General features: G+C 56.7%; 1 protein-coding gene across 1 annotated transcript in view; it reads right to left on the bottom strand.

The window, feature by feature from the left end:
• The window catches only part of nphs1 (NPHS1 adhesion molecule, nephrin), a 133,659-nt gene extending 108,285 nt beyond the window's left edge, over positions 1-25,374 (bottom strand). Inside the window, exons 1-10 of the mRNA XM_070872301.1 lie at positions 25,317-25,374; positions 24,085-24,279; positions 22,967-23,089; positions 18,085-18,216; positions 17,793-17,874; positions 9,902-10,005; positions 4,619-4,740; positions 3,484-3,655; positions 1,465-1,622; positions 2-143 (exon numbers count right to left, since the gene is read on the bottom strand). Of these exons, the coding sequence (XP_070728402.1) occupies positions 2-143; positions 1,465-1,622; positions 3,484-3,655; positions 4,619-4,740; positions 9,902-10,005; positions 17,793-17,874; positions 18,085-18,216; positions 22,967-23,089; positions 24,085-24,279; positions 25,317-25,374 (1,288 nt within the window). The remainder of the gene's footprint in view (position 1; positions 144-1,464; positions 1,623-3,483; positions 3,656-4,618; positions 4,741-9,901; positions 10,006-17,792; positions 17,875-18,084; positions 18,217-22,966; positions 23,090-24,084; positions 24,280-25,316) is intronic.
• Positions 25,375-26,462: the final 1,088 nt, after the last annotated feature.

The following is a 26,462-nucleotide window of genomic DNA, read 5'->3' as shown; positions in this document are numbered from 1 at the left end:
CAGTGCACTTTGATAACGGCGCTCGCGCTCTTGGTGACGAAAACAGCCTCATTCAGGGCCTCGCAGACGATGCTCATCCCATCGTTGACCCGCGTGGCGGTCAAAGTCACGTTGGACACGGTGGTCACTCCTCCGTCAACGGCCTGGGGGGGGTCGGAAGGTCACCGAGAGGTCAGAAGCAATTGTCGACTGCACCCCAAACAATCTCTAATTGAGGGAGTGCGGCACTGTCGGAGGGGCAGTACTGAGGGAGTGCTGCACTGTCGGAGGGGCAGTGCTGAGGGAGTGCCGCACTGTCGGAGGGGCAGTACTGAGGGAGTGCCGCACTGTCGGAGGGGCGGTACTGAGGGAGTGGCGCACTGTCGGAGGGGCGGTACTGAGGGAGTGCCGCACTGTCGGAGGGGCGGTACTGAGGGAGCCCCGCACTGTCGGAGGGACAGTACTGAGGGAGTGCCGCACTGTCGGAAGGGCGGTACTGAGGGAGTGCTGCACTGTCAGAGGGGCAGTACTGAGGGAGTGCTGCACTGTCGGAGGGGCAGTACTGAGGGAGCGCCGCACTGTCGGAGGGGCAGTACTGAGGGAGTGCCGCACTGTCGGAGGGACAGTACTGAGGGAGTGCCGCACTGTCGGAGGGGAAGTACTGAGGGAGTGCCGCACTGTCGGAGGGGCAGTACTGAGGGAGTGCCACACTGTCGGAGGGGCAGTACTGAGGGAGCGCCGCACTGTCGGAGGGGAAGTACTGAGGGAGTGCCGCACTGTCGGAGGGACAGTACTGAGGGAGCGCCGCACTGTCGGAGGGGAAGTACTGAGGGAGTGCCGCACTGTCAGAGGGGCAGTACTGAGGGAGTGCCGCACTGTCGCAGGGGTAGTACTGAGGGAGTGCCGCACTGTCGGAGGGGCGGTACTGAGGGAGCACCGCAGTGTCGGAGGGGCAGTGCTGAGGGAGTGCCGCACTGTCGGAGGGGCAGTGCTGAGGGAGCGCCGCACTGTCGGAGGGGCAGTACTGAGGGAGTGCTCCACTGTCGGAGGGGCAGTACTGAGGGAGCGGCGCACTGTCGGAGGGGCAGTACTGAGGGAGCGCCACACTGTCGGAGGGGCAGTACTGAGGGAGCGGCGCACTGTCGGAGGGGCAGTACTGAGGGAGCCCCGCACTGTCGGAGGGGCAGTACTGAGGGAGCGCCGCACTTCGGAGGGGCAGTACTGAGGGAGCGCCGCACTGTCGGAGGGGCAGTACTGAGGGAGCGCCGCACTGTCGGAGGGGCAGTACTGAGGGAGTGCTGCACTGTCGGAGGGGCAGTACTGAGGGAGCGCCGCACTGTCGGAGGGGCAGTACTGAGGGAGTGCTGCACTGTCGGAGGGGCAGTACTGAGGGAGCGCCGCACTGTCGGAGGGGCAGAACTGAGGGATCGCCGCACTGTCGGAGGGGCAGTACTGAGGGAACGCCGCACTGTGAATCAGACATACCTGGGTGTACGTGGCCTCAGTGATGTTCAGTTGTTTGCCACTGGCCCTCCAGCGAACTTTGGCAGGTGGGTTACTGGCCGATGTGCTGCACGACAGCGATATCTGTTTATTTTCCAATGCTCGGGTCGATCCGACTATTTTCACACTCACCGGAGCAACTGTGCACAGAACAGAGCGAGTGACACTCTCAATACAACCCGCACCGTACCCCAGTGAGAGTCAGTGTGTGTGGGACTGTACCCCAGTGAGAGTCAGTGTGTGTGGGACCCGTACCCCAGTGAGAGTCAGTGTGTGTGGGACCTGTACCCCAGTGAGAGTCAGTGTGTGTGGGACTGTACCCCAGTGAGAGTCAGTGTGTGTGGGACCCGTACCCCAGTGAGAGTCAGTGTGTGTGGGACTGTACCCCAGTTAGAGTCAGTGTGTGTGGGACTGTACCCCAGTGAGAGTCAGTGTGTGTGGGACCCGTACCCCAGTGAGAGTCAGTGTGTGTGGGACCCGTACCCCAGTGAGAGTCAGTGTGTGTGTGACCCGTACCCCAGTGAGAGACAGTGTGTGTGGGACTGTACCCCAGTGAGAGTCAGTGTGTGTGGGACCCGTACCCCAGTGAGAGTCAGTGTGTGTGGGACCTGTACCCCAGTGAGAGTCAGTGTGTGTGGGACCCGTACCCCAGTGAGAGTCAGTGTGTGTGGGACCCGTACCCCAGTGAGAGTCAGTGTGTGTTGGACTGTACCCCAGTGAGAGTCAGTGTGTGTGGGACTGTACCCCAGTGAGAGTCAGTGTGTGTGGGACCCGTACCCCAGTGTGAGTCAGTGTGTGTGGGACCCGTAACCCAGTGAGAGTCAGTGTGTGTGGGAGTGTACCCCAGTGAGAGTCAGTGTGTGTGGGACTGTACCCCAGTGAGAGTCAGTGTGTGTGGGACCCGTAACCCAGTGAGAGTCAGTGTGTGTGGGAGTGTACCCCAGTGAGAGTCAGTGTGTGTGGGACCCGTACCCCAGTGAGAGTCAGTGTGTGTGGGACCTGTACCCCAGTGAGAATCATTGTGTGTGGGATTGTACCCCAGTGAGTGTCAGTGTGTGTGGGACCCGTACCCCAGTGAGAGTCAGTGTGTGTGGGACCTGTACCCCAGTGAGAGCCAGTGTGTGTGGGACTGTACCCCAGTGAGAGTCAGTGTATGTGGGACCCGTACCCCAGTGACAGTCAGTGTGTGTGGGACTGTACCCCAGTGAGAGTCAGTGTGTGTGGGACTGTACCCCAGTGAGAGTCAGTGTGTGTGGGACTGTACCCCAGTGAGAGTCAGTGTGTGTGGGACTGTACCCCAGTGAGAGTCAGTGTGTGTGGGACTGTACCCCAGTGAGAGTCAGTGTGTGTGTGGGACTGTACCCCAGTGAGAGTCAGTGTGTGTGGGACCCGTACCCCAGTGAGAGTCAGTGTGTGTGGGACTGTCCCCCAGTGAGAGTCAGTGTGTGGGACCCGTACCCCAGTGAGAGTCAGTGTGTGTGGGACTGTACCCCAGTGAGAGTCAGTGTGTGGGACTCGTACCCCAGTGAGAGTCAGTGTGTGTGGGACTGTACCCCAGTGAGAGTCAGTGTGTGTGGGACCTGTACCCCAGTGAGAGTCAGTGTGTGTGGGACCCATACCCCAGTGAGAGTCAGTGTGTGTGGGACTGTACCCCAGTGAGAGTCAGTGTGTGTGGGACCCGTACCCCAGTGAGAGTCAGTGTGTGTGGGACTGTACCCCAGTGAGAGTCAGTGTGTGTGGGATTGTACCCCAGTGAGAGTCAGTGTGTGTGGGACCCGTACCCCAGTGAGAGTCAGTGTGTGTGGGACCTGTACCCCAGTGAGAGTCAGTGTGTGTGGGACTGTACCCCAGTGAGAGTCAGTGTGTGTGGGACCCGTACCACAGTGAGAGTCAGTGTATGTGGGACTGTACCCCAGTGAGAGTCAGTGTGTATGGGACTGTACCCCAGTGAGAGTCAGTGTGTGTGGGACCCGTACCCCAGTGAAAGTTCCCGAGACTCACACACTACGTGGAGTATGATGACGGTTCTGAGTGGAGTCGCAGTGACCTGATTCATTGCCTCACACGTGAGTTTCACCGCGTTGTCCTCCGGTGTGACGGGATAGGTCAGGACGCTGCGTGCTGATCGTCTCCTCTCCTCCGTCTCCCACGTCGTCGAGAGCACCGTCTCGTCCTGAGTGACCAATCAGAACCGAGAATCAAAATCTGGATCAATGGACATCACCAGCAGAGGATCCGAGGGAGCGCCGTACTGTCGGAGGGGCAGTACTGAGGGAGTGTCGGAGGGGCAGTACTGAGGGAGTGTCGGAGGGGCAGTACTGAGGGAGTGCCGCACTGTCGGAGGGGCAGTACTGAGGGAGTGCCGCACTGTCGAAGGGGCAGTACTGAGGGAGTGTCGGAGGGGCAGTACTGAGGGAGTGCCGCACTGTCGAAGGGGCAGTACTGAGGGAGTGTCGAAGGGGCAGTACTGAGGGAGTGTCGGAGGGGCAGTACTGAGGGAGTGCCGCACTGTCGGAGGGGCAGTACTGAGGGAGTGCCGCACTGTCGAAGGGGCAGTACTGAGGGAGCCCTGCACTGTCGGAGGGGCAGTACTGAGGGAGTGTCGGAGGGGCAGTACTGAGGGAGTGTCGGAGGGGCAGTACTGAGGGAGTGCCGCACTGTCGGAGGGGCAGTACTGAGGGAGTGCCGCACTGTCGGAGGGGCAGTACTGAGGGAGTGCCGCACTGTCGGAGGGGCAGTACTGAGGGAGTGCCGCACTGTCGGAGGGGCAGTACTGAGGGAGCCCCGCACTGTCGGAGGGGCAGTACTGAGGGAGTGCCGCACTGTCGGAGGGGCAGTACTGAGGGAGTGCCGCACTGTCGGAGGGGCAGTACTGAGGGAGCGCCGCACTGTCGGAGGGGCAGTACTGAGGGAGTGCCGTACTGTCGGAGGGGCAGTACTGAGGGAGTGCCGCACTGTCGGAGGGGCAGTACTGAGGGAGCGCCCCACTGTCGGAGGGGCAGTACTGAGGGAGTGCCGCACTGTCGGAGGGGCAGTACTGAGGGAGCGCTGCACTGTCGGAGGGGCGGTACTGAGGGAGTGACTGTCGGAGGGGCAGTACTGAGGGAGCGCCGCACAGCCATTGGCTGTATCAAACCTTGAGCCACTGCAGCGTAGCCAATGGGTTGCCTCCGCTCGAGCTGCAGACCAATTGCAGCGTCTCTCCGGCTTTGACCTGATGGCGATCGTAACCTTCGACCCTGGGCATCTGCGGGGGGACTGAAAGCAAAAAGGGGGGGGGGGGGGGGTAAGACCCGGGTCAGAGGTCAACAGGGGGTGGGTGTGTCTCAGGGTCGCAGAGAGGTACGAGGGGCATTGCAGGGTCACACAGAGGTGGTGCTGGGGTCACAGGTCACAGGGAGGAACGAGGAGGTCACAGGGCCACAAGGAGGTCGTGGGGGCGGGGGGGGGGTCACAATTTGAGCCGTTTTTGCCCCAATCGCGCAGGCTGACCCTCCAGGGGTCTGCCGAGACTGAGGTGGGGAGAACTAAGTGGGGCATTGCCGAACGTCACACGTAGGGACATCCTGGGCGGTACCAGGTCAGCGCCCCGAGCCTCAGGACCACCAAGCGACACTCGCGGTGGGGCAATTACCTGGGGGGGGTTACTGCCCCCCCCCCCCTCCCCCAGTGACCCCATCGACAGGCAGGCGATCGGAGGCTGGGCTCCGGCTGGAAGGGGAGCGACGATTATTCTCAGCTGCGAGCATGCGGCCGAGGCCTGGGGGCAGAGGCCTCGCGGGGCCTGCCCTCTCTCCTCCACTGACACCCAGTGCCGGGGTTACCCAGCATCGCCTTGGCTTTACCGTCTGCACCGCGGCAACTCGCCAAGGCATCTCCGGCAGCACCTCCCAAACCCGCCGCCTCTCCCCGCCTCCAGGGACAAGGGCAGCAGGTCCATGGGAACACCACCCCCTCCACGTTCCCCTCCCAGTCACACACCATCCATCCCTCGACTTGGGAATATATCGGCCGTTCCTTCATCGTCGCTGGGTCACAATCCTGGAACTCCCTCCCTAACAGCACTGTGGGAGCACCTTCACCACACGGACTGCAGCGGTTCAAGAAGGGGGCTCACCCCCACCTTCTCAAGGGGCGATGAGGGGGATGGGCAATAAATGCCGGCCTTGGCCAGCGACGGTCACATCCCGGGAACCAATCTTTTAAAAAATCGGTTAGTAACCCTCGTTAACTCTTTATTCACAGGGGCCCAACCTGGGCATTGTTCATACCCCACAGCCTCTTCCTACAGGTGACTCCTTCCCCTCATTCTCACTCCCCAGGCGCTGAATCAGGCTCAATGCACCTCCCTATCTCTGTAACCTCCTCCAGCCCCTACACCCCTCCCTATCTCTGTAACCTCCTCCAGCCCCTACACCCCTCCCTATCTCTGTAACCTCCTCCAGCCCCGACACCCCTCCCTATCTCTGTAACCTCCTCCAGTCCCGACACCCCTCCCTAACTCTGTAACCCCCTCCAGCCCCTACACCCCTCCCTATCTCTGTAACCTCCTCCAGCCCCGACATCCCTCCCTATCTCTGTAACCTCCTCCAGCCCCTACACCCCTCCCTATCTCTGTAACCTCCTCCAGCCCCAACACCACTCCCTATCTCTGTAATCTCCTCCAGCCCCAACACCCCTCCCTATCTCTGTAACTTCCTCCAGCCCCTACACCCCTCCCTATCTCTGTAACCTCCTCCAGCCCCTACACCCCTCCCTATCTCTGTAACCTCCTCCAGCCCCGACACCCCTCCCTATCTCTGTAATCTCCTCCAGCCCCGACACCCCTCCCTATCTCTGTAACCTCCTCCAGCCCCTACACCCCTCCCTATCTCTGTAACCTCCTCCAGCCCCTACACCCCTCCCTATCTCTGTAACTTCCACCAGCCCCTACACCCCTCCCTATCTCTGTAACCTCCTCCAGCCCCTACACCCCTCCCTATCTCTGTAACCTCCTCCAGCCCCGACACCCCTCCCTATCTCTGTAATCTCCTCCAGCCCCGACACCCCTCCCCATCTCTGTAACCTCCTCCAGCCCCTACACCCCTCCCTATCTCTGTAACCCCCTCCAGCCTCTACACCCCTCCCTATCTCTGTAACCTCCTCCAGCCCCAACACCCCTCCCGATCTCTGTAACCTCCTCCAGCCCCTACACCCCTCCCTATCTCTGTAACCTCCTCCAGCCCCTACACCCCTCCCTATCTCTGTAATCTCCTCCAGCCCCTACACCCCTCCCTATCTCTGTAACCTCCTCCAGCCCCAACACCCCTCCCTATCTCTGTAACCTCCTCCAGCCCCTACACCCCTCCCTATCTCTGTAACCTCCTCCAGCCCCTACACCCCTCCCTATCTCTGTAATCTCCTCCAGCCCCTACACCCCTCCCTATCTCTGTAACCTCCTCCAGCTCCTACACCCCTCCCTCTCTCTGTAACCTCCTCCCGCCCTACACCCCTCCCTATCTCTGTAACCTCCTCCAGCCCCTACACCCCTCCCTATCTCTGTAACCCGCTCCAGCCCCTACACCCCTCTGTATCTCTGTAACCTCTTCCAGCCCCTACACCCCTCTGTATCTCTGTAACCTCCTCCAGCCCCTACACCCCTCCCTATCTCTGTAACCCCCTCCAGCCCCGACACCCCTCCCTAACTCTGTAACCTCCTCCAGCCCTTACACCCCTCCCTAACTCTGTAACCTCCTCCAGCCCCTACACCCCTCCCTATCTCTGTAACCCCCTCCAGCCCCTACACCCCTCCATATCTCCGTAACCTCCTCCAGCCATTACTCCCCTCCCTATCTCTGAAACCTCCTCCAGCCGTTACTCCACTCCCTATCTCTGTAACCTCCTCCAGCCCCTACACCCCTCTCTATCGCTGTAACCTCCTCCAGCCCCTACACCCCTCCCTATCTCTGTAACCTCCTCCAGCCCTTAGACCCCTCCCTATCCCTGTAACCTCCTCCAGCCCCTGCACCCCTCCCTATCTCTGTAACCCCCTCCAGCCCCTACACCCCTCTCTATCGCTGTAACCCGCTCCAGCCCCTACATCCCTCCCTTTCTCTGTAACCTTCTCCAGCCCCTATACCCCTCCCTATCTCTGTAACCTCCTCCAGCCCCTACATCCCTCCCTATCGCTGTAACCTTCTCCAGCCCCTACACCCCTCCCTATCTCTGTAACCCCCTCCAGCCCTACACCCGTTCCTATCTCTGTAACCTCCTCCAGCCCCTACACCCCTCCCTATCTCTGTAACCCCCTCCAGCCCTACACCCGTTCCTATCTCTCTACCCTCCTCCAGCCCCTACATCCCTCCCTATCGCTGTAACCTCCTCCAGCCCCTACACACCTCCCTATCTCTGTAACCTCCTCCAGCCCCTACACCCCTCCCTATCTCTGTAACCCCCTCCAGCCCCTACACCCCTCCCTATCTCTGTAACCCCCTCCAGCCCCTGCACCCCTCCCTATCTCTGTAACCTCCTCCAGCCCCTACACCCCTCCCTATCTCTCTACCCTCCTCAAGCCCCTACAACCCTCCCAGATAGAAACATAGAAACATAGAAAATAGGTGCAGGAGTAGGCCATTCGGCCCTTCTAGCCTTCACCGCCATTCAATGAGTTCATGGCTGAACATGAAACTTCATTACCCCATTCCTGCTTTCTCGCCATACCCCTTGATCCCCCTAGTAGTAAGGACTACATCTAACTCCTTTTTGAATATATTTAGTGAATTGGCCTCAACAACTTTCTGTGGTAGAGAATTCCACAGGTTCACCACTCTCTGGGTGAAGAAGTTTCTCCTCATCTCGGTCCTAAATGGCTTCCCCCTTATCCTTAGACTGTGACCTTTGGTTCTGGACTTCCCCAACATCGGGAACATTCTTCCTGCATCTAACCTGTCCAGTCCCGTCAGAATTTTAAACATTTCTATGAGGTCCCCTCTTATTCTTCTGAACTCCAGTGAATACAAGCCCAGTTGATCCAGTCTTTCTTGATAGGTCAGTCCCACCATCCCGGGAATCAGTCTGGTGAACCTTCGCTGCACTCCCTCAATAGCAAGAATGTCCTTCCTCAGATTAGGAGACCAAAACTGAACACAATACTCCAGGTGTGGCCTCACCAAGGCCCTATACAACTGTAGTTACATCTCCCTGCCCCTGTACTCAAATCAGCTCGCTATGAAGGCCAACATGCCATTTGCTTTCTTAACCGCCTGCTGTACCTGCATGCCAACCTTCAATGACTGATGTACCATGACACCCAGGTCTCGTTGCACCTCCCCTTTTCCTAATCTGTCACCATTCAGATAATAGTCTGTCTCTCTGTTTTTACCACCAAAGTGGATAACCTCACATTTATCCACATTATACTTCATCTGCCATGCATTTGCCCACTCACCTAACCTATCCAAGTCACTCTGCAGCCTCATAGCATCCTCCTCGCAGCTCACACTGCCACCCAACTTAGTGTCATCCGCAAATTTGGAGATACTACATTTAATCCCCTCGTCTAAATCATTAATGTACAGTGTAAACAGCTGGGGCCCCAGCACAGAACCTTGCGGTACCCCACTAGTCACTGCCTGCCATTCTGAAAAGTACCCATTTACTCCTACTCTTTGCTTCCTGTCTGACAACCAGCTCTCAATCCATGTCAGCACACTACCCCCAATCCCATGTGCTTTAACTTTGCACATTAATCTCTTGTGTGGGACCTTGTCGAAAGCCTTCTGAAAGTCCAAATACACCACATCAACTGGTTCTCCCTTATCCACTTTACTGGAAACATCCTCAAAAAATTCCAGAAGATTTGTCAAGCATGATCTCCCTTTCACAAATCCATGCTGACTTGGACCTATCATGTCACCTCTTTCCAAATGCACTGCTATGACATCCTTAATAATTGATTCCATCATTTTACCCACTACTGAGGTCAGGCTGACCGGTCTATAATTCCCTGCTTTCTCTCTCCCTCCTTTTTTAAAAAGTGGGGTTACATTGGCTACCCTCCACTCCATAGGAACTGATCCAGAGTCAATGGAATGTTGATCTCTGCGCTCCTCCAATTCTGACCTCCTGACCATCCCTGATTATAATCGCTCCACCATCGGTGGCCGTGCCTTCTGTTGCCTGGGCCCCAAGCTCTGGAACTCCCTCCCTAAACCTCTCTCCCTCTCTCTCCTCCTTTAAGACGCTCCTTAAAACCGATCACTTCAACACGGCTCTTGGTCGCCTGTCCCGAATATCTCCTAAAGCGGCTCGGGGTCAAATTGTGTTTGATCGTGCGAAGCACCTTGGGACATTCTACTTCATTAAAGGTGCTATATAAATTCAAGTCAACGCGGAGACAGACTTTGCAGGAACCCGATGTCGTGCCCTGAGTAAAACTTACACAAAACGTTCATGGTGAAGCCACTGGTCCGGGGCTGGGTCAAAGCGACGTTCGAAGCCCCACACAACATCTCATTCCCATTATCCGAGCTTTGTGGGATGATCCTGCAGATAGAGAGAGGACTAAATCAACCCAGTGAGACCACACTCTGTATCTAATCCCCTGTACCTGCCCTGGGAGTGTTTGATGGGACAGTGTAGAGGGAGCTTTACTCTGTATCTAACCCCCTGTACCTGCCCTGGGAGCATTTGATGGGGACAGTGTAGGGGGAGCTTTACTCTGTATCTAACCCCCTGTACCTGCCCTGGGAGTGTTTGATGGGACAGTGTAGAGGGAGCTTTACTCTGTATCTAACCCCCTGTACCTGCCCTGGGAGTGTTTGATGGGACAGTGTAGAGGGAGCTTTACTCTGTATCTAACCTCGTGCTGTACCTGCCCTGGGAGTGTTTGATGGGACAGTGTAGGGGGAGTGTTTGACGGGACGGTGTAGGGGTGTGTTTGACGGGACGGTGTCGAGGAGTGTTTGACGGGACGGTGTATGGGAGTATTTGACGGGGCGGTGTATGGGAATGTTTGAGGGGACGGTGTATGGGAGTGTTTGACGGGACGGTGTAGAGGGAGTGTTTGATGGGACGGTGTAGGGGGTGTGTTTGACAGGACATGTAGGGGGAGTGTTTGACGGGACGGTGTAGGGGGAGTGTTTGACGGGACAGTGTAGGGGGAGTGTTTGACGGGACAGTGTAGGGGAGTGTTTGATGGGACGGTGTAGGGGTGTGTTTGATGGGACGCTGTAGAGAGAGCGTTTGACGGGACGGTGTAGAGGGAGTGTTTGACGGGACGGTGTGGGGGAGTGTTTGACAGGACCGTGTAGGGGTGTGTTTGACGGGACGGTGTAGAGAGAGTGTTTGACGTGACCGTGTAGGGAATGGTTTGACGGGACGGTGTAGAGGGAGTGTTTGACGGGACAGTGTAGAGGGAGCTTTACTCTGTATCTAACCCCCTGTACCTGCCCTGGGAGTGTTTGATGGGACAGTGTAGGGGGAGTGTTTGACGGGACGGTGTAGGGGTGTGTTTGACGGGACGGTGTCGGGGAGTGTTTGACGGGACGGTGTAGGGGTGTGTTTGACGGGACGGTGTCGAGGAGTGTTTGACGGGACGGTGTATGGGAGTATTTGACGGGGCGGTGTATGGGAATGTTTGAGGGGACGGTGTATGGGAGTGTTTGACGGGACGGTGTAGAGGGAGTGTTTGATGGGACGGTGTAGGGGGTGTGTTTGACAGGACATGTAGGGGGAGTGTTTGACGGGACGGTGTAGGGGGAGTGTTTGACGGGACAGTGTAGGGGGAGTGTTTGACGGGACAGTGTAGGGGAGTGTTTGATGGGACGGTGTAGGGGTGTGTTTGATGGGACGCTGTAGAGAGAGCGTTTGACGGGACGGTGTAGAGGGAGTGTTTGACGGGACGGTGTGGGGGAGTGTTTGACAGGACCGTGTAGGGGTGTGTTTGACGGGACGGTGTAGAGAGAGTGTTTGACGTGACCGTGTAGGGAATGGTTTGACGGGACGGTGTAGAGGGAGTGTTTGACGGGACAGTGTAGAGGGAGCTTTACTCTGTATCTATCCCCCTGTACCTGCCCTGGGAGTGTTTGATGGGACAGTGTAGAGGGAGCTTTACTCTGTATCTAACCCCCTGTACCTGCCCTGGGAGTGTTTGATGGGACAGTGTCGGGGGAGCTTTACTCTGTATCTTACCCCCTGTACCTGCCCTGGCAGTGTTTGATGGGACAGTGTAGAGGGAGCTTTACTCTGTATCTAACCCCCTGTACCTGCCCTGGGAGTGTTTGATGGGACAGTGCAGAGGGAGCTTTACTCTATATCTAACCCCATGTACCTGCCCTGGGAGTGTTTGATGGGACAGTGTAGAGGGAGCTTTACTCTGTATCTAACCCCCTGTACCTGCCCTGGGAGTGTTTGATGGGACAGTGTAGAGGGAGCTTTACTCTGTATCTAACCCCCTGTACCTGCCCTGGGAGTGTTTGATGGGACAGTGTAGAGGGAGCTTTACTCTGTATCTAACCCCCTGTACCTGCCCTGGGAGTGTTTGATGGGATAGTGTAGAGGAAGCTTTACTCTGTATCTAACCCCCTGTACCTGCCCTGGGAGTGTTTGATGGGACAGTGTAGAGGGAGCTTTACTCTGTATCTAACCCCCTGTACCTGCCCTGGGAGTGTTTGATGGGACAGTGTAGAGGGAGCTTTACTCTGTATCTAACCCCCTGTACCTGCCCTGGGAGTGTTTGATGGGACAGTGTAGAGGGAGCTTTACTCTGTATCTAACCCCCTGTACCTGCCCTGGGTGTGTTTGATGGGACAGTGTAGAGGGAGCTTTACTCTGTATCTAACCCCCTGTACCTGCCCTGGGAGTGTTTGATGGGACAGTGTAGAGGGAGCTTTACTCTGTATCTAACCCCCTGTACCTGCCCTGGGAGTGTTTGATGGGACAGTGTAGGGGGAGTGTTTGACGGGACGGTGTAGGGGTGTGTTTGACGGGACGGTGTCGGGGAGTGTTTGACGGGACGGTGTAGGGGTGTGTTTGACGGGACGGTGTCGGGGAGTGTTTGACGGGACGGTGTATGGGAGTATTTGACGGGGCGGTGTATGGGAATGTTTGAGGGGACGGTGTATGGGAGTGTTTGACGGGACGGTGTAGAGGGAGTGTTTGATGGGACGGTGTCGGGGGTGTGTTTGACAGGACATGTAGGGGGAGTGTTTGACGGGACGGTGTAGGGGGAGTGTTTGACGGGACAGTGTAGGGGGAGTGTTTGACGGGACAGTGTAGGGGAGTGTTTGATGGGACGGTGTAGGGGTGTGTTTGATGGGACGCTGTAGAGAGAGCGTTTGACGGGACGGTGTAGAGGGAGTGTTTGACGGGACGGTGTGGGGGAGTGTTTGACAGGACCGTGTAGGGATGTGTTTGACGGGACGGTGTAGAGAGAGTGTTTGACGTGACCGTGTAGGGAATGGTTTGACGGGACGGTGTAGAGGGAGTGTTTGACGGGACAGTGTAGAGGGAGCTTTACTCTGTATCTATCCCCCTGTACCTGCCCTGGGAGTGTTTGATGGGACAGTGTAGAGGGAGCTTTACTCTGTATCTAACCCCCTGTACCTGCCCTGGGAGTGTTTGATGGGACAGTGTAGAGGGAGCTTTACTCTGTATCTAACCCCCTGTACCTACCCTGGGAGTGTTTGATGGGACAGTGTCGGGGGAGCTTTACTCTGTATCTTACCCCCTGTACCTGCCCTGGCAGTGTTTGATGGGACAGTGTAGAGGGAGCTTTACTCTGTATCTAACCCCCTGTACCTGCCCTGGGAGTGTTTGATGGGACAGTGCAGAGGGAGCTTTACTCTATATCTAACCCCATGTACCTACCCTGGGAGTGTTTGATGGGACAGTGTAGAGGGAGTGTTTGACAGGACCGTGTAGGGATGTGTTTGACGGGACGGTGTAGAGAGAGCGTTTGACGGGACGGTGTAGAGGGAGTGTTTGACGGGACGGTGTGGGGGAGTGTTTGACAGGACCGTGTAGGGATGTGTTTGACGGGACGGTGTAGAGAGAGTGTTTGACGTGACCGTGTAGGGAATGGTTTGACGTGACGGTGTAGAGGGAGTGTTTGACGGGACAGTGTAGAGGGAGCTTTACTCTGTATCTATCCCCCTGTACCTGCCCTAGGAGTGTTTGATGGGACAGTGTAGAGGGAGCTTTACTCTGTATCTAACCCCCTGTACCTGCCCTGGGAGTGTTTGATGGGACAGTGTCGGGGGAGCTTTACTCTGTATCTTACCCCCTGTACCTGCCCTGGCAGTGTTTGATGGGACAGTGTAGAGGGAGCTTTACTCTGTATCTAACCCCTTGTACCTGCCCTGGGAGTGTTTGATGGGACAGTGCAGAGGGAGCTTTACTCTATATCTAACCCCATGTACCTGCCCTGGGAGTGTTTGATGGGACAGTGTAGAGGGAGCTTTACTCTGTATCTAACCCCCTGTACCTGCCCTGGGAGTGTTTGATGGGACAGTGTAGAGGGAGCTTTACTCTGTATCTAACCCCCTGTACCTGCCCTGGGAGTGTTTGATGGGACAGTGTAGAGGGAGCTTTACTCTGTATCTAACCCCCTGTACCTGCCCTGGGAGTGTTTGATGGGATAGTGTAGAGGAAGCTTTACTCTGTATCTAACCCCCTGTACCTGCCCTGGGAGTGTTTGATGGGACAGTGTAGAGGGAGCTTTACTCTGTATCTAACCCCCTGTACCTGCCCTGGGAGTGTTTGATGGGACAGTGTAGAGGGAGCTTTACTCTGTATCTAACCCCCTGTACCTGCCCTGGGAGTGTTTGATGGGACAGTGTAGAGGGAGCTTTACTCTGTATCTAACCCCCTGTACCTGCCCTGGGTGTGTTTGATGGGACAGTGTAGAGGGAGCTTTACTCTGTATCTAACCCCCTGTACCTGCCCTGGGAGTGTTTGATGGGACAGTGTAGAGGGAGCTTTACTCTGTATCTAACCCCCTGTACCTGCCCTGGGAGTGTTTGATGGGACAGTGTAGGGGGAGTGTTTGACGGGACGGTGTAGGGGTGTGTTTGACGGGACGGTGTCGGGGAGTGTTTGACGGGACGGTGTAGGGGTGTGTTTGACGGGACGGTGTCGGGGAGTGTTTGACGGGACGGTGTATGGGAGTATTTGACGGGGCGGTGTATGGGAATGTTTGAGGGGACGGTGTATGGGAGTGTTTGACGGGACGGTGTAGAGGGAGTGTTTGATGGGACGGTGTCGGGGGTGTGTTTGACAGGACATGTAGGGGGAGTGTTTGACGGGACGGTGTAGGGGGAGTGTTTGACGGGACAGTGTAGGGGGAGTGTTTGACGGGACAGTGTAGGGGAGTGTTTGATGGGACGGTGTAGGGGTGTGTTTGATGGGACGCTGTAGAGAGAGCGTTTGACGGGACGGTGTAGAGGGAGTGTTTGACGGGACGGTGTGGGGGAGTGTTTGACAGGACCCTGTAGGGATGTGTTTGACGGGACGGTGTAGAGAGAGTGTTTGACGTGACCGTGTAGGGAATGGTTTGACGGGACGGTGTAGAGGGAGTGTTTGACGGGACAGTGTAGAGGGAGCTTTACTCTGTATCTATCCCCCTGTACCTGCCCTGGGAGTGTTTGATGGGACAGTGTAGAGGGAGCTTTACTCTGTATCTAACCCCCTGTACCTGCCCTGGGAGTGTTTGATGGGACAGTGTAGAGGGAGCTTTACTCTGTATCTAACCCCCTGTACCTACCCTGGGAGTGTTTGATGGGACAGTGTCGGGGGAGCTTTACTCTGTATCTTACCCCCTGTACCTGCCCTGGCAGTGTTTGATGGGACAGTGTAGAGGGAGCTTTACTCTGTATCTAACCCCCTGTACCTGCCCTGGGAGTGTTTGATGGGACAGTGCAGAGGGAGCTTTACTCTATATCTAACCCCATGTACCTACCCTGGGAGTGTTTGATGGGACAGTGTAGAGGGAGCTTTACTCTGTATCTAACCCCCTGTACCTGCCCTGGGAGTGTTTGATGGGACAGTGTAGAGGGAGCTTTACTCTGTATCTAACCCCCTGTACCTGCCCTGGGAGTGTTTGATGGGACAGTGTAGAGGGAGCTTTACTCTGTATCTAACCCCCTGTACCTGCCCTGGGAGTGTTTGATGGGATAGTGTAGAGGAAGCTTTACTCTGTATCTAACCCCCTGTACCTGCCCTGGGAGTGTTTGATGGGACAGTGTAGAGGGAGCTTTACTCTGTATCTAACCCCCTGTACCTGCCCTGGGAGTGTTTGATGGGACAGTGTAGCGGGAGCTTTACTCTGTATCTAACCCCCTGTACCTGCCCTGGGAGTGTTTGATGGGACAGTGTAGAGGGAGCTTTACTCTGTATCTAACCCCCTGTACCTGCCCTGGGTGTGTTTGATGGGACAGTGTAGAGGGAGCTTTACTCTGTATCTAACCCCCTGTACCTGCCCTGGGAGTGTTTGATGGGACAGTGTAGAGGGAGCTTTACTCTGTATCTAACCCCCTGTACCTGCCCTGGGAGTGTTTGACGGGACGGTGTAGGGGGAGTGTTTGACGGGACAGTGTAGGTGGAGTGTTTGACGGGACAGTGTAGGGGGAGTGTTTGACGGGACAGTGTAGGGGGAGTGTTTGACGGGACAGTGTAGGGGGAGTGTTTGATGGGACGGTGTATGGGGAGTGTTTGACGGGACGGTGTATGGGGAGTGTTTGACGGGACGGTGTAGGGGGAGTGTTTGACGGGACGGTGTAGGGGGAGTGTTTGACGGGACGGTGTAGGGGGAGTGTTTGACGGGACGGTGTAGGGGGAGTGTTTGACGGGACAGTGTAGGGGGAGTGTTTGACGGGACAGTGTAGGGGGAGTGTTTGACGGGACGGTGTCGGGGGAGTGTTTGACGGGACGGTGTATGGGAGTGTTTGACGGGACGGTGTATGGGAATGTTTGACGGGACAGTGTATGGGAGTGTTTGACGGGACGGTGTAGGGGGAGTGTTTGACGGGACAGTGTATGGGAGTGTTTGATGGGACGGTGTAGGGGGAGTGTTTGACGGGACAGTGTAGGGGGAGTGTTTGACGGGACAGTGTAGGGGTGTGTTTGACGGGACGTTGTAGGGGTGTGTTTGACGGGACAGTGTATGGGGAGTGTTTGACGGGACAGTGTAGGGGTGTGTTTGACGGGACAGTGTAGGGGAAGTTTTTGACGGGACAGTGTTTGACGGGACAGTGTAGGGGGAGTGTTTGACGGGACAATGTAGGGGTGTGTTTGACGGGACAGTGTAGGGGGAGTGTTTGACGCGGCGGTGTGGGGGTGTGTTTGACGGGACAGTGTAGGGGGAGTGTTTGATGGGACGGCGTATGGAGGTGTTTGACGGGACAGTGTAGGGGTGTGTTTGACGGGACGGTGTGGGGGAGTGTTTGACGGGACAGTGTAGGGGAAGAGTTTGACGGGACAGTGTAGGGGGAGTGTTTGACAGGACAGTGTAGGGGGAGTGTTTGACGGGACAGTGTAGGGGAAGAGTTTGGCGGGACAGTGTAGGGGGAGTGTTTGACGGGACAGTGTAGGGGGAGTGTTTGACGGGACAGTGTAGGGGGAGTGTTTGACGGGACAGTGTAGGGGGAGTGTTTGACGGGACAGTGTAGGGGGAGTGTTTGACGGGACGGTGTGGGGGAGTGTTTGACGGGACGGCGTAGGCGGAGTGTTTGACGGGACAGTGTAGGGGAAGAGTTTGGCGGGACGGTGTGGGGGGAGTGTTTGACGGGACAGTGTAGGGGGAGTGTTTGACGGGACGGTGTGGGGGAGTGTTTGACGGGACGGCGTAGGGGGAGTGTTTGACGGGACAGTGTAGGGGAAGAGTTTGATGGGACAGTGTAGGGGGAGTGTTTGACGGGACAGTGTAGGGGGAGTGTTTGACGGGACGGTGTAGGGGAAGAGTTTGACGGGACAGTGTAGGGGAAGAGTTTGGCGGGACAGTGTAGGGGGAGTGTTTGACGGGACAGTGTAGGGGAAGAGTTTGGCGGGACAGTGTAGGGGAAGAGTTTGGCGGGACGGTGTAGGGGAAGAGTTTGGCGGGACGGTGTAAAGGGAGTGTTTGACGGGACAGTGTAGGGGAAGAGTTTGGCGGGACAGTGTAGGGGGAGTGTTTGATGGGACGGTGTGGGGGAGTGTTTGACGGGACAGTGTAGGGGGAGTGTTTGACGGGACAGTGTAGGGGAAGAGTTTGGCGGGACGGTGTAGGGGGAGTGTTTGGCGGGACGGTGTAGGGGAAGAGTTTGGCGGGACAGTGTACACCCAGGATCTGTACTAACCTGATAATGGACACCGTTGAGAAGAGTTTGTCCTTCGATCCCGGGTTCACCGTGGTCTCAGATCCAGAAAGTTCCACACCGCCTGTCAGTGAGAAGGGGTAGGCTTAGAGGTTAGAGTTCAACTATTAAATAACGGGAGCTTAATGCCGGCCCCAGATTCCGGGGCTGGGAGAGCAGGATTGGCCTGGGCTCTCTCCATTCTCCGGTGAGACAGGGTGAGGAGGAGATATTATTTCCGTTTTCTCTCTCACTCCCTCTCACTCCCTTTCCCGTCCCGCTCTGTCTCACTCACTCTTTGTGAAGAATATGGTCGACGCTGGCTTTGAATCTCGGGCGTGACAGGTCAACGAATATTCCTCTCCCGCGATCCAGGTCACGGGACTCTGCGTGTCCAAATTCTCGATCGTGGGAACGCACGGGGGTACTGTGGGGAGAAGGGAAACGGTTTTTACCGTGTACAGTAGACACCTCAAGTCGCTGGAGAAATACCACCAATGATGTCTCCGCAAGATCCTGCCAATCCCCCGGGAGGACAGACGCACCAACGTTAGCGTCCTCGACCAGGCCAACATCCCCAGCATCGAAGCACTGACCACACTCGACCAGCTCCGCTGGGCAGGGCCACATTGTCCGCATGTCCCCCCAGACATGAGACTCCCCAAAGCAAGCGCTCTACTCGGAACTCCTTCACGGGCAAACGGGCCAAAGGTGGGCAGAGGAAACATTACAAGGGACCACCCTCAAAGCCTCCCTGATATAAAGTGCAACATCCCCACCGACACCTGGGAGTCCCCGGCACAAAGACCAGTCCGCCCTAAGTGGAGGGAGTGCATCCGGGAGGGCACTGAGCACCTCGAGTCTCGTCGCCGAGAGCGTGCAGAAACCAAGCGCAGGCAGCGGAAGGAGCGTGCGGCAAACCAGTCCCACCCTCCCCTTCCCTCAACGTCTATCTGTCCCACCCTCCCCCTTCCCTCAACGTCTATCTGTCCCACCCTCCCCTTCCCTCAACGTCTATCTGTCCCACCCTCCCCTTCCCTCAACGTCTGTCTGTCCCACCCTCCCCTTCCCTCAACGTCTATCTGTCCCACCCACCCCTTCCCTCAACGTCTATCTGTCCCACCCTCCCCTTCCCTCAACATCTATCTGTCCCACCCTCCCCTTCCCTCAACGTCTATCTGTCCCACCCTCCCCTTCCCTCAACGTCTATCTGTCCCACCCTCCCCTTCCCTCAACGTCTATCTGTCCCACCCTCCCCTTCCCTCAACGTCTATCTGTCCCACCCTCCCCTTCCCTCAACGTCTATCTGTCCCACCCTCCCCTTCCCTCAACGTCTATCTGTCCCACCCTCCCCTTCCCTCAACGTCTATCTGTCCCACCCTCCCCTTCCCTCAACGTCTATCTGTCCCACCCTCCCCTTCCCTCAACGTCTATCTGTCCCACCCTCCCCTTCCCTCAACGTCTATCTGTCCCACCCTCCCCTTCCCTCAACGTCTATCTGTCCCACCCTCCCCTTCCCTCAACGTCTATCTGTCCCACCCTCCCCTTCCCTCAACGTCTATCTGTCCCACCCTCCCCTTCCCTCAACGTCTATCTGTCCCACCCTCCCCTTCCCTCAACGTCTATCTGTCCCACCCTCCCCTTCCCTCAACGTCTGTCTGTCCCACCTGTGACAGGGACTGTGGTTCCGTATTGGACTGTTCAGTCACCTCAGGACTCGTGTTAAGAGTGGAGGCAAGTCTTTCTCGATTCCGAGGGGCTGCCTGTGATGATAATTACCAACAAACAACAACCTGCATTTCTATAGCAACTTTCACGGAGTGAAAGGTCGCACGGCACTTCACAGGTGTGTTATGAGACAAAAAATATAACACCAAGCCTCAAAAGTGGAAATTAGGGCAGGTGAACAAAAGCTTGCGAAAAGATGTTGCTTTTAAGGAGTCTCTTGAATTAAGAAAGGGAGGTGGAGAGGTAAGGGAAAGTATTCCAGAGCTTGGGGCCCAGGTCACCGGGGAGAACTCCCCCTGCTCTTCTACCAATAGTGGTCGTGGGAACTTTTACATCCACCCGAGAGAGCAGACGGGGCCTCGGTTTAATGTCTCATCCGAAAGACGGCACCTCCGACAGTGCGGTGCTCCCTCAGTACTGCCCCTCCGACAGTGCGGCGCTCCCTCAGTACTGCCCCTCCGACAGTGCGGCGCTCCCTCAGTACTGCCCCTCCGACAGTGCGGCACTCCCTCAGTACTGCCCCTCCGACAGTGCGGCACTCCCTCAGTACTGCCCCTCCGACAGTGCGGCGCTCCCTCAGTACTGCCCCTCCGACAGTGCGGCGCTCCCTCAGTACTGCCCCTCCGACAATGCGGCACTCCCTCAGTACTGCTCCTCCGACAGTGCGCCGCTCCCTCAGTACTGCCCCTCCGACAGTGCGGCGCTCCCTCAGTACTGCCCCTCCGACAGTGCGGCGCTCCCTCAGTACTGCCCCTCCGACAGTGCGGTGCTCCCTCAGTACCGCCCCTCCGACAGTGCGGCGCTCCCTCAGTACTGCCCCTCCGACAGTGCGGCACTCCCTCAGTACTGCCCCTCCGACAGTGCAGCTCTCCCTCAGTACTGCCCCTCCGACAGTGCGGCACTCCCTCAGTACTGCCCCTCCGACAGTGCAGCTCTCCCTCAGTACTGCCCCTCCGACAGTGCGGCACTCCCTCAGTACTGCCCCTCCGACAGTGCGGCACTCCCTCAGTACTGCGCCTCCGACAGTGCGGCACTCCCTCAGTACTGCGCCTCCGACAGCGCATTACGGCGCTCCCTGTACCTATGGAGTGGAGGGTAGCCAACGTAACCCCACTTTTTAAAAAAGGAGGGAGAGAGAAAACAGGGAATTATAGACCGGTCAGCCTGACCTCAGTAGTGGGTAAAATGATGGAATCAATTATTAAGGATGTCATAGCAGCGCATTTGGAAAAAGGTGACATGATAGGTCCAAGTCAGCATGGATTTGTGAAAGGGAAATCATGCTTGACAAATCTTCTGGAATTTTTTGAGGATGTTTCCAGTAGAGTGGACAAGGGAGAACCAGTTGATGTGGTATATTTGGACTTTCAGAAGGCTTTCGACAAGGTCCCACACAAGAGATTAATGTGCAAAGTTAAAGCACATGGGATTGGGGGTAGTGTGCTGACATGGATTGAGAACTGGTTGTCAGACAGGAAGCAAAGAGTAGGAGTAAACGGGTACTTTTCAGAATGGCAGGCAGTGACTAGTGGGGTACCGCAAGGTTCTGTGCTGGGACCCCAGCTGTTTACATTGTACATTAATGATTTAGACGAGGGGATTAAATGCAGTATCTCCAAATTTGCGGATGACACTAAGTTGGGTGGCAGTGTGAGCTGCGAGGAGGATGCTATGAGGCTGCAGAGTGACTTGGATAGGTTAGGTGAGTGGGCAAATGCATGGCAGATGAAGTATAATGTGGATAAATGTGAGGTTATCCACTTTGGTGGTAAAAACAGAGAGACAGACTATTATCTGAATGGTGACAGATTAGGAAAAGGGGAGGTGCAACGAGACCTGGGTGTCATGGTACATCAGTCATTGAAGGTTGGCATGCAGGTACAGCAGGCGGTTAAGAAAGCAAATGGCATGTTGGCCTTCATAGCGAGGGGATTTGAGTACAGGGACAGGGAGGTGTTGCTACAGTTGTACAGGGCCTTGGTGAGGCCACACCTGGAGTATTGTGTACAGTTTTGGTCTCCTAACTTGAGGAAGGACATTCTTGCTATTGAGGGAGTGCAGCGAAGGTTCACCAGACTGATTCCCGGGATGGCGGGACTGACCTATCAAGAAAGACTGGATCAACTGGGCTTGTATTCACTGGAGTTCAGAAGAATGAGAGGGGATTTCATAGAAACGTTTAAAATTCTGACGGGTTGAGACAGGTTAGATGCAGGAAGAATGTTCCCAATGTTGGGGAAGTCCAGAACCAGGGGTCACAGTCTAAGGATAAGGGGTAAGCCATTTAGGACTGAGATGAGGAGAAACATCTTCACCCAGAGAGTGGTGAACCTGTGGAATTCTCCACCACAGAAAGTTGTTGAAGCCAATTCACAAAATATATTCAAAAAGGAGTTAGATGTAGTCCTTACTACTCGGGGGATCAAGGGTTATGGGGAGAAAGCAGGAATGGGGTACTGAAGTTTCATGTTCAGCCATGAACTCATTGAATGGCGGTGCAGGCTAGAAGGGCCGAATGGCCTACTCCTGCACCTATTTTCTATGTTTCTATGTTACTGCCCCTCCGCCAGTGAGACACTCCCTCAGTACTGCCCCTCCGACAGTGCGGCACTCCCTCAGTACTGCCCCTCCGACTGTGCGGCGCTCCCTCAGTACTGCTCCTCCGACAATGCGGCGCTCCCTCATTACTGGCCCTCCGACTGTGCGGCGCTCCCTCAGTACTGCCCCTCCGACAGTGCGGCACTCCCTCAGTACTGCCCCTCCGACAGTGCGGCGCTCCCTCAGTACTGCCCCTCCGACAGTGCGGGGCTCCCTCAGTACTGCCCCTCCGACAGTGCGGGGCACTCCCTCAGTACTGCCCCTCCGACAGTGCGGCACTCCCTCAGTACTGCCCCTCCGACAGTGCAGCACTCCCTCAGTACTGCCCCTCCGACAGTGCGGCGCTCCCTCAGTACTGCCCCTCCGACAGTGCGGCACTCCCTCAGTACTGGCCCTCCGACTGTGCGGCACTCCCTCAGTACTGCCCCTCCGACAGTGCGGCGCTCCCTCAGTACTGCCCCTCCGACAGTGCGGCGCTCCCTCAGTACTGCCCCTCCGACTGTGCGGCGCTCCCTCAGTACTGCCCCTCCGACAGTGCGGCACTCCCTCAGTACTGGCCCTCCGACTGTGCGGCGTTCCCTCAGTACTGCCCCTCCGACAGTGCGGCACTCCCTCAGTACTGCCCCTCCGACAGCGCGGCGCTCCCTCAGTACTGCCCCTCCGACAGTGCGGGGCTCCCTCAGTACTGCCCCTCCGACAGTGCGGCGCTCCCTCAGTACTGCCCCTCCGACAGTGCGGGGCACTCCCTCAGTACTGCCCCTCCGACAGTGCGGCACTCCCTCAGTACTGCCCCTCCGACAGTGCAGCACTCCCTCAGTACTGCCCCTCCGACAGTGTGATGCGATACTCACTAAGGACCTCCAGCCAGGCCGTTCGGGAGATGATCCCTGGACTGGACTCCGATCGGCCCACCTGGCACTGATAGGATGCATCATCTTCCAGTCCCACTGCCTTCATCCGTAGGTCAAACACCCCTGGGGAGGGTCAGAGGTCAGAGGTTAGCACAGACTGACCGGCTGCAATCCAGACGACTGATGGGCAGAAGGTCACCACAGGCTCGAGGGGCTGAATGGGCCTGCTCCTGTTCCTGTGTAACAGGCTCGAGGGGCTGAATGGACCTCCTCCTGTTCCTGTGTAACAGGCTCGAGGGGCTGAATGGGCCTCCTCCTGTTCCTGTGTAACAGGCTCGAGGGACTGAATGGGCCTCCTCCTGTTCCTGTGTAACAGGCTCGAGGGGCTGAATGGGCCTCCTCCTGTTCCTGTGTAACAGGCTCGAGGGGCTGAATGGGCCTCCTCCTGTTCCTGTGTAACAGGCTCGAGGGGCTGAATGGGCCTCCTCCTGTTCCTGTGTAACAGGCTCGAGGGGCTGAATGGGCCTCCTGTTCCTGTGTAACAGGCTCGAGGGGCTGAATGGGCCTCCTCCTGTTCCTGTGTAACAGGCTCGAGGGGCTGAATGGGCCTCCTCCTGTTCCTGTGTAACGGGCTCGAGGGGCTGAATGGGCCTCCTCCTGTTCCTGTGTAACAAGCTCGAGGGACTGAATGGCCCTCCTCCTGTTCCTGTGTAACAGGCTCGAGGGGCCGAATGGGCCTCCTCCTGTTCCTGTGTAACAGGCTCGAGCGGCTGAATGGGCCTCCTCCTGTTCCTGTGTAACAGGCTCGAGCGGCTGAATGGGCCTCCTCCTGTTCCTGTGTAACAGGCTCGAGGGGCTGAATGGGCCTCCTCCTGTTCCTGTGTAACAGGCTCGAGGGACTGAATGGGCCTCCTCCTGTTCCTGTGTAACAGGCTCGAGGGGCTGAATGGGCCTCCTGTTCCTGTGTAACAGGCTCGAGGGGCCGAATGGGCCTCCTCCTGTTCCTGTGTAACAGGCTCGAGGGACTGAATGGGCCTCCTGTTCCTGTGTACCGGCCGGGAGTGATATAGACGGAGGGTGGTGTTGGGGTGGGGGTTAGGGTATGAGCCCCTCTGTACCTGCAGCAAGGCTCCCAGTCACGCTGTAACGGGGGAAGCCCGGAAACTTCCGGCCTGGTCCGAGCAGAAGTCCATCCTTCTCCCACTGGACAGGACCGGTCAAACCTTCGACCTCACACCGCAGCACACTCGTCGCACCTTCGATCGAGCTTGTGTTCTCTGGATGCTTCCGGAACATCTGCCTCATCCCTGACCCTGCCGACAGCAAACACGCAACATCCACGTAATTCTCCATCAAGGCAGCTTTACTCTGTATCTAACCCCCTGTACCTGCCCTGGGAGTGTTTGATGGGACAGTGTGGAGGGAGCTTTACTCTGTATCTAACCCCCTGTACCTGCCCTGGGAGTGTTTGATGGGACAGTGTCGAGGGAGCTTTACTCTGTATCTAACCCCGTGCTGTACCTGCCCTGGGAGTGTTTGATGGGACAGTGTAGAGGGAGCTTTACTCTGTAGGTACCCCCTGTACCTGCCCTGGGAGTGTTTGATGGGACAGTGTAGAGGGAGCTTTACTCTGTATGTACCCCGTGCTGTACCTGCCCTGGGAGTGTTTGATGGGACAGTGTAGAGGGAGCTTTACTCTGTATCTAACCACTTGTACCTGCCCTGGGAGTGTTTGATGGGATAGTGTAGAGGGAGCTTTACTCTGTATCTAACCCCCTGTACCTGCCCTGGGAGTGTTTGATGGGACAGTGTAGAGGGAGCTTTACCCTGTATCTAACCCCCTGTACCTGCCCTGGGAGTGTTTGATGGGACAGTGTAGAGGGAGCTTTACTCTGTATCTAACCCCCTGTACCTGCCCTGGGAGTGTTTGATGGGACAGTGTAGAGGGAGCTTTACTCTGTATCTAACCCCCTGTACCTGCCCTGGGAGTGTTTGATGGGACAGTGTAGAGGGAGCTTTACTCTGTATCTAACCCCCTGTACCTGCCCTGGGAGTGTTTGAGGGGACAGTGTCGAGGGAGCTATACTCTGTATCTAACCCCCTGTACCTGCTCTGGGAGTGTTTGATGGGACAGTGTAGAGGGAGCTTTACTCTGTATCTAACCCCCTGTACCTGCCCTGGGAGTGTTTGAGGGGACAGTGTCGAGGGAGCTTTACTCTGTATCTAACCCCCTGTACCTGCCCTGGGAGTGTTTGATGGGACAGTGTCGAGGGAGCTTTACTCTGTATGTACCCCGTGCTGTACCTGCCCTGGGAGTGAGTTATTCGGAGAATGACCTTGTGTGACTCACCGCTGATAATGCAGAGATACAGCAAGTAACCGGACCAGGCCAAAGGTCCAGGCTTCATCCTGTAGTACAGACTGGGGTCAAGGTTCAGCGGTCAGAGAAGTTTCTTCACTTACTCTGTGAAGAGATTGAGGTGGAACTGTCACTGTCCAATGAAGATAAGACTGACTTGAGTTTATATCGCGCCTTTCACGACCCGACATGTCAAAGTGCTTCACAGCCAATGAAGTACTTTTGGAGTGCGCTCACTGTTGTATTGTGGGAAACGCCAATTTGCGCACAGCAAGCTCCCACACACAGCGATGTGATAATGACCCAGATCGTCTGTTTCAGTGATGTTGGTTGAGGGATAAATATTGGCCCCAGGACACCGGGGAGAACTCCCCCTGCTCTTCTTCCAAATAGTGGCCCCGGGATCTTTTACATCCACCCGAGAGGGCAGACGGGGCCTCGGTTTAATGTTTCATCCCAAAGTCGGCACCTCCGACAGTGCGGCATTCCCTCAGTACTGCCCCTCCGACAGTGCGGGGCTCCGTCAGTACTGTCCCTCCGATAGTGCGGCACTCCCTCAGTACTGCCCCTCCGACAGTGCGGCACTCCCCCAGTACTGCCCTTCTGACAGTGCGGCACTCCCTCAGTACTGCCCCTCCGACAGTGCGGTGCTCCCTCACTACTGCCCCTCCGACAGTGCGACACTCCCTCAGTACTGCCCCTCCGACAGTGCGGTGCTCCTTCACTACTGCCCCTCCGACAGTGCGGCACTCCCTCAGTACTGCCCCTCCGACAGTGCGGCACTCTCTCAGTACTGCCCCTCCGACAGTGCGGTGCTCCCTCACTACTGCCCCTCCGACAGTGCGGCACTCCCTCAGTACTGCCCCTCCGACAGTGCGGCACTCCCTCAGTGCTGCCCCTCCGACAGTGCGGCACTCCCTCAGTACTGCCCCTCCGACAGTGCGGCACTCCCTCAGTACTGCCCCTCCGACAGTGCGGGGCTCCCTCAGTACTGCACTGGGAGTGTCGGCCTGGATATTTGTGTTCAAGTCCTTCAGTGGGATTTGAACCCACAACCTTCTAATTCAGGAGCGAGGGAGAGACCCACTGACTCACAGCTGACTCTGTATATTCATTCTCAGTGAATATATGTCATTG

The sequence above is a fragment of the Pristiophorus japonicus genome, unplaced genomic scaffold (assembly GCF_044704955.1).
Source record: "Pristiophorus japonicus isolate sPriJap1 unplaced genomic scaffold, sPriJap1.hap1 HAP1_SCAFFOLD_304, whole genome shotgun sequence".
In the NCBI taxonomy this organism is placed as follows: domain Eukaryota; kingdom Metazoa; phylum Chordata; class Chondrichthyes; family Pristiophoridae; genus Pristiophorus; species Pristiophorus japonicus.
The sequence above is the reverse complement of the archived record's forward strand: the minus strand, read 5'-3'. Positions and strand labels throughout refer to the sequence as shown.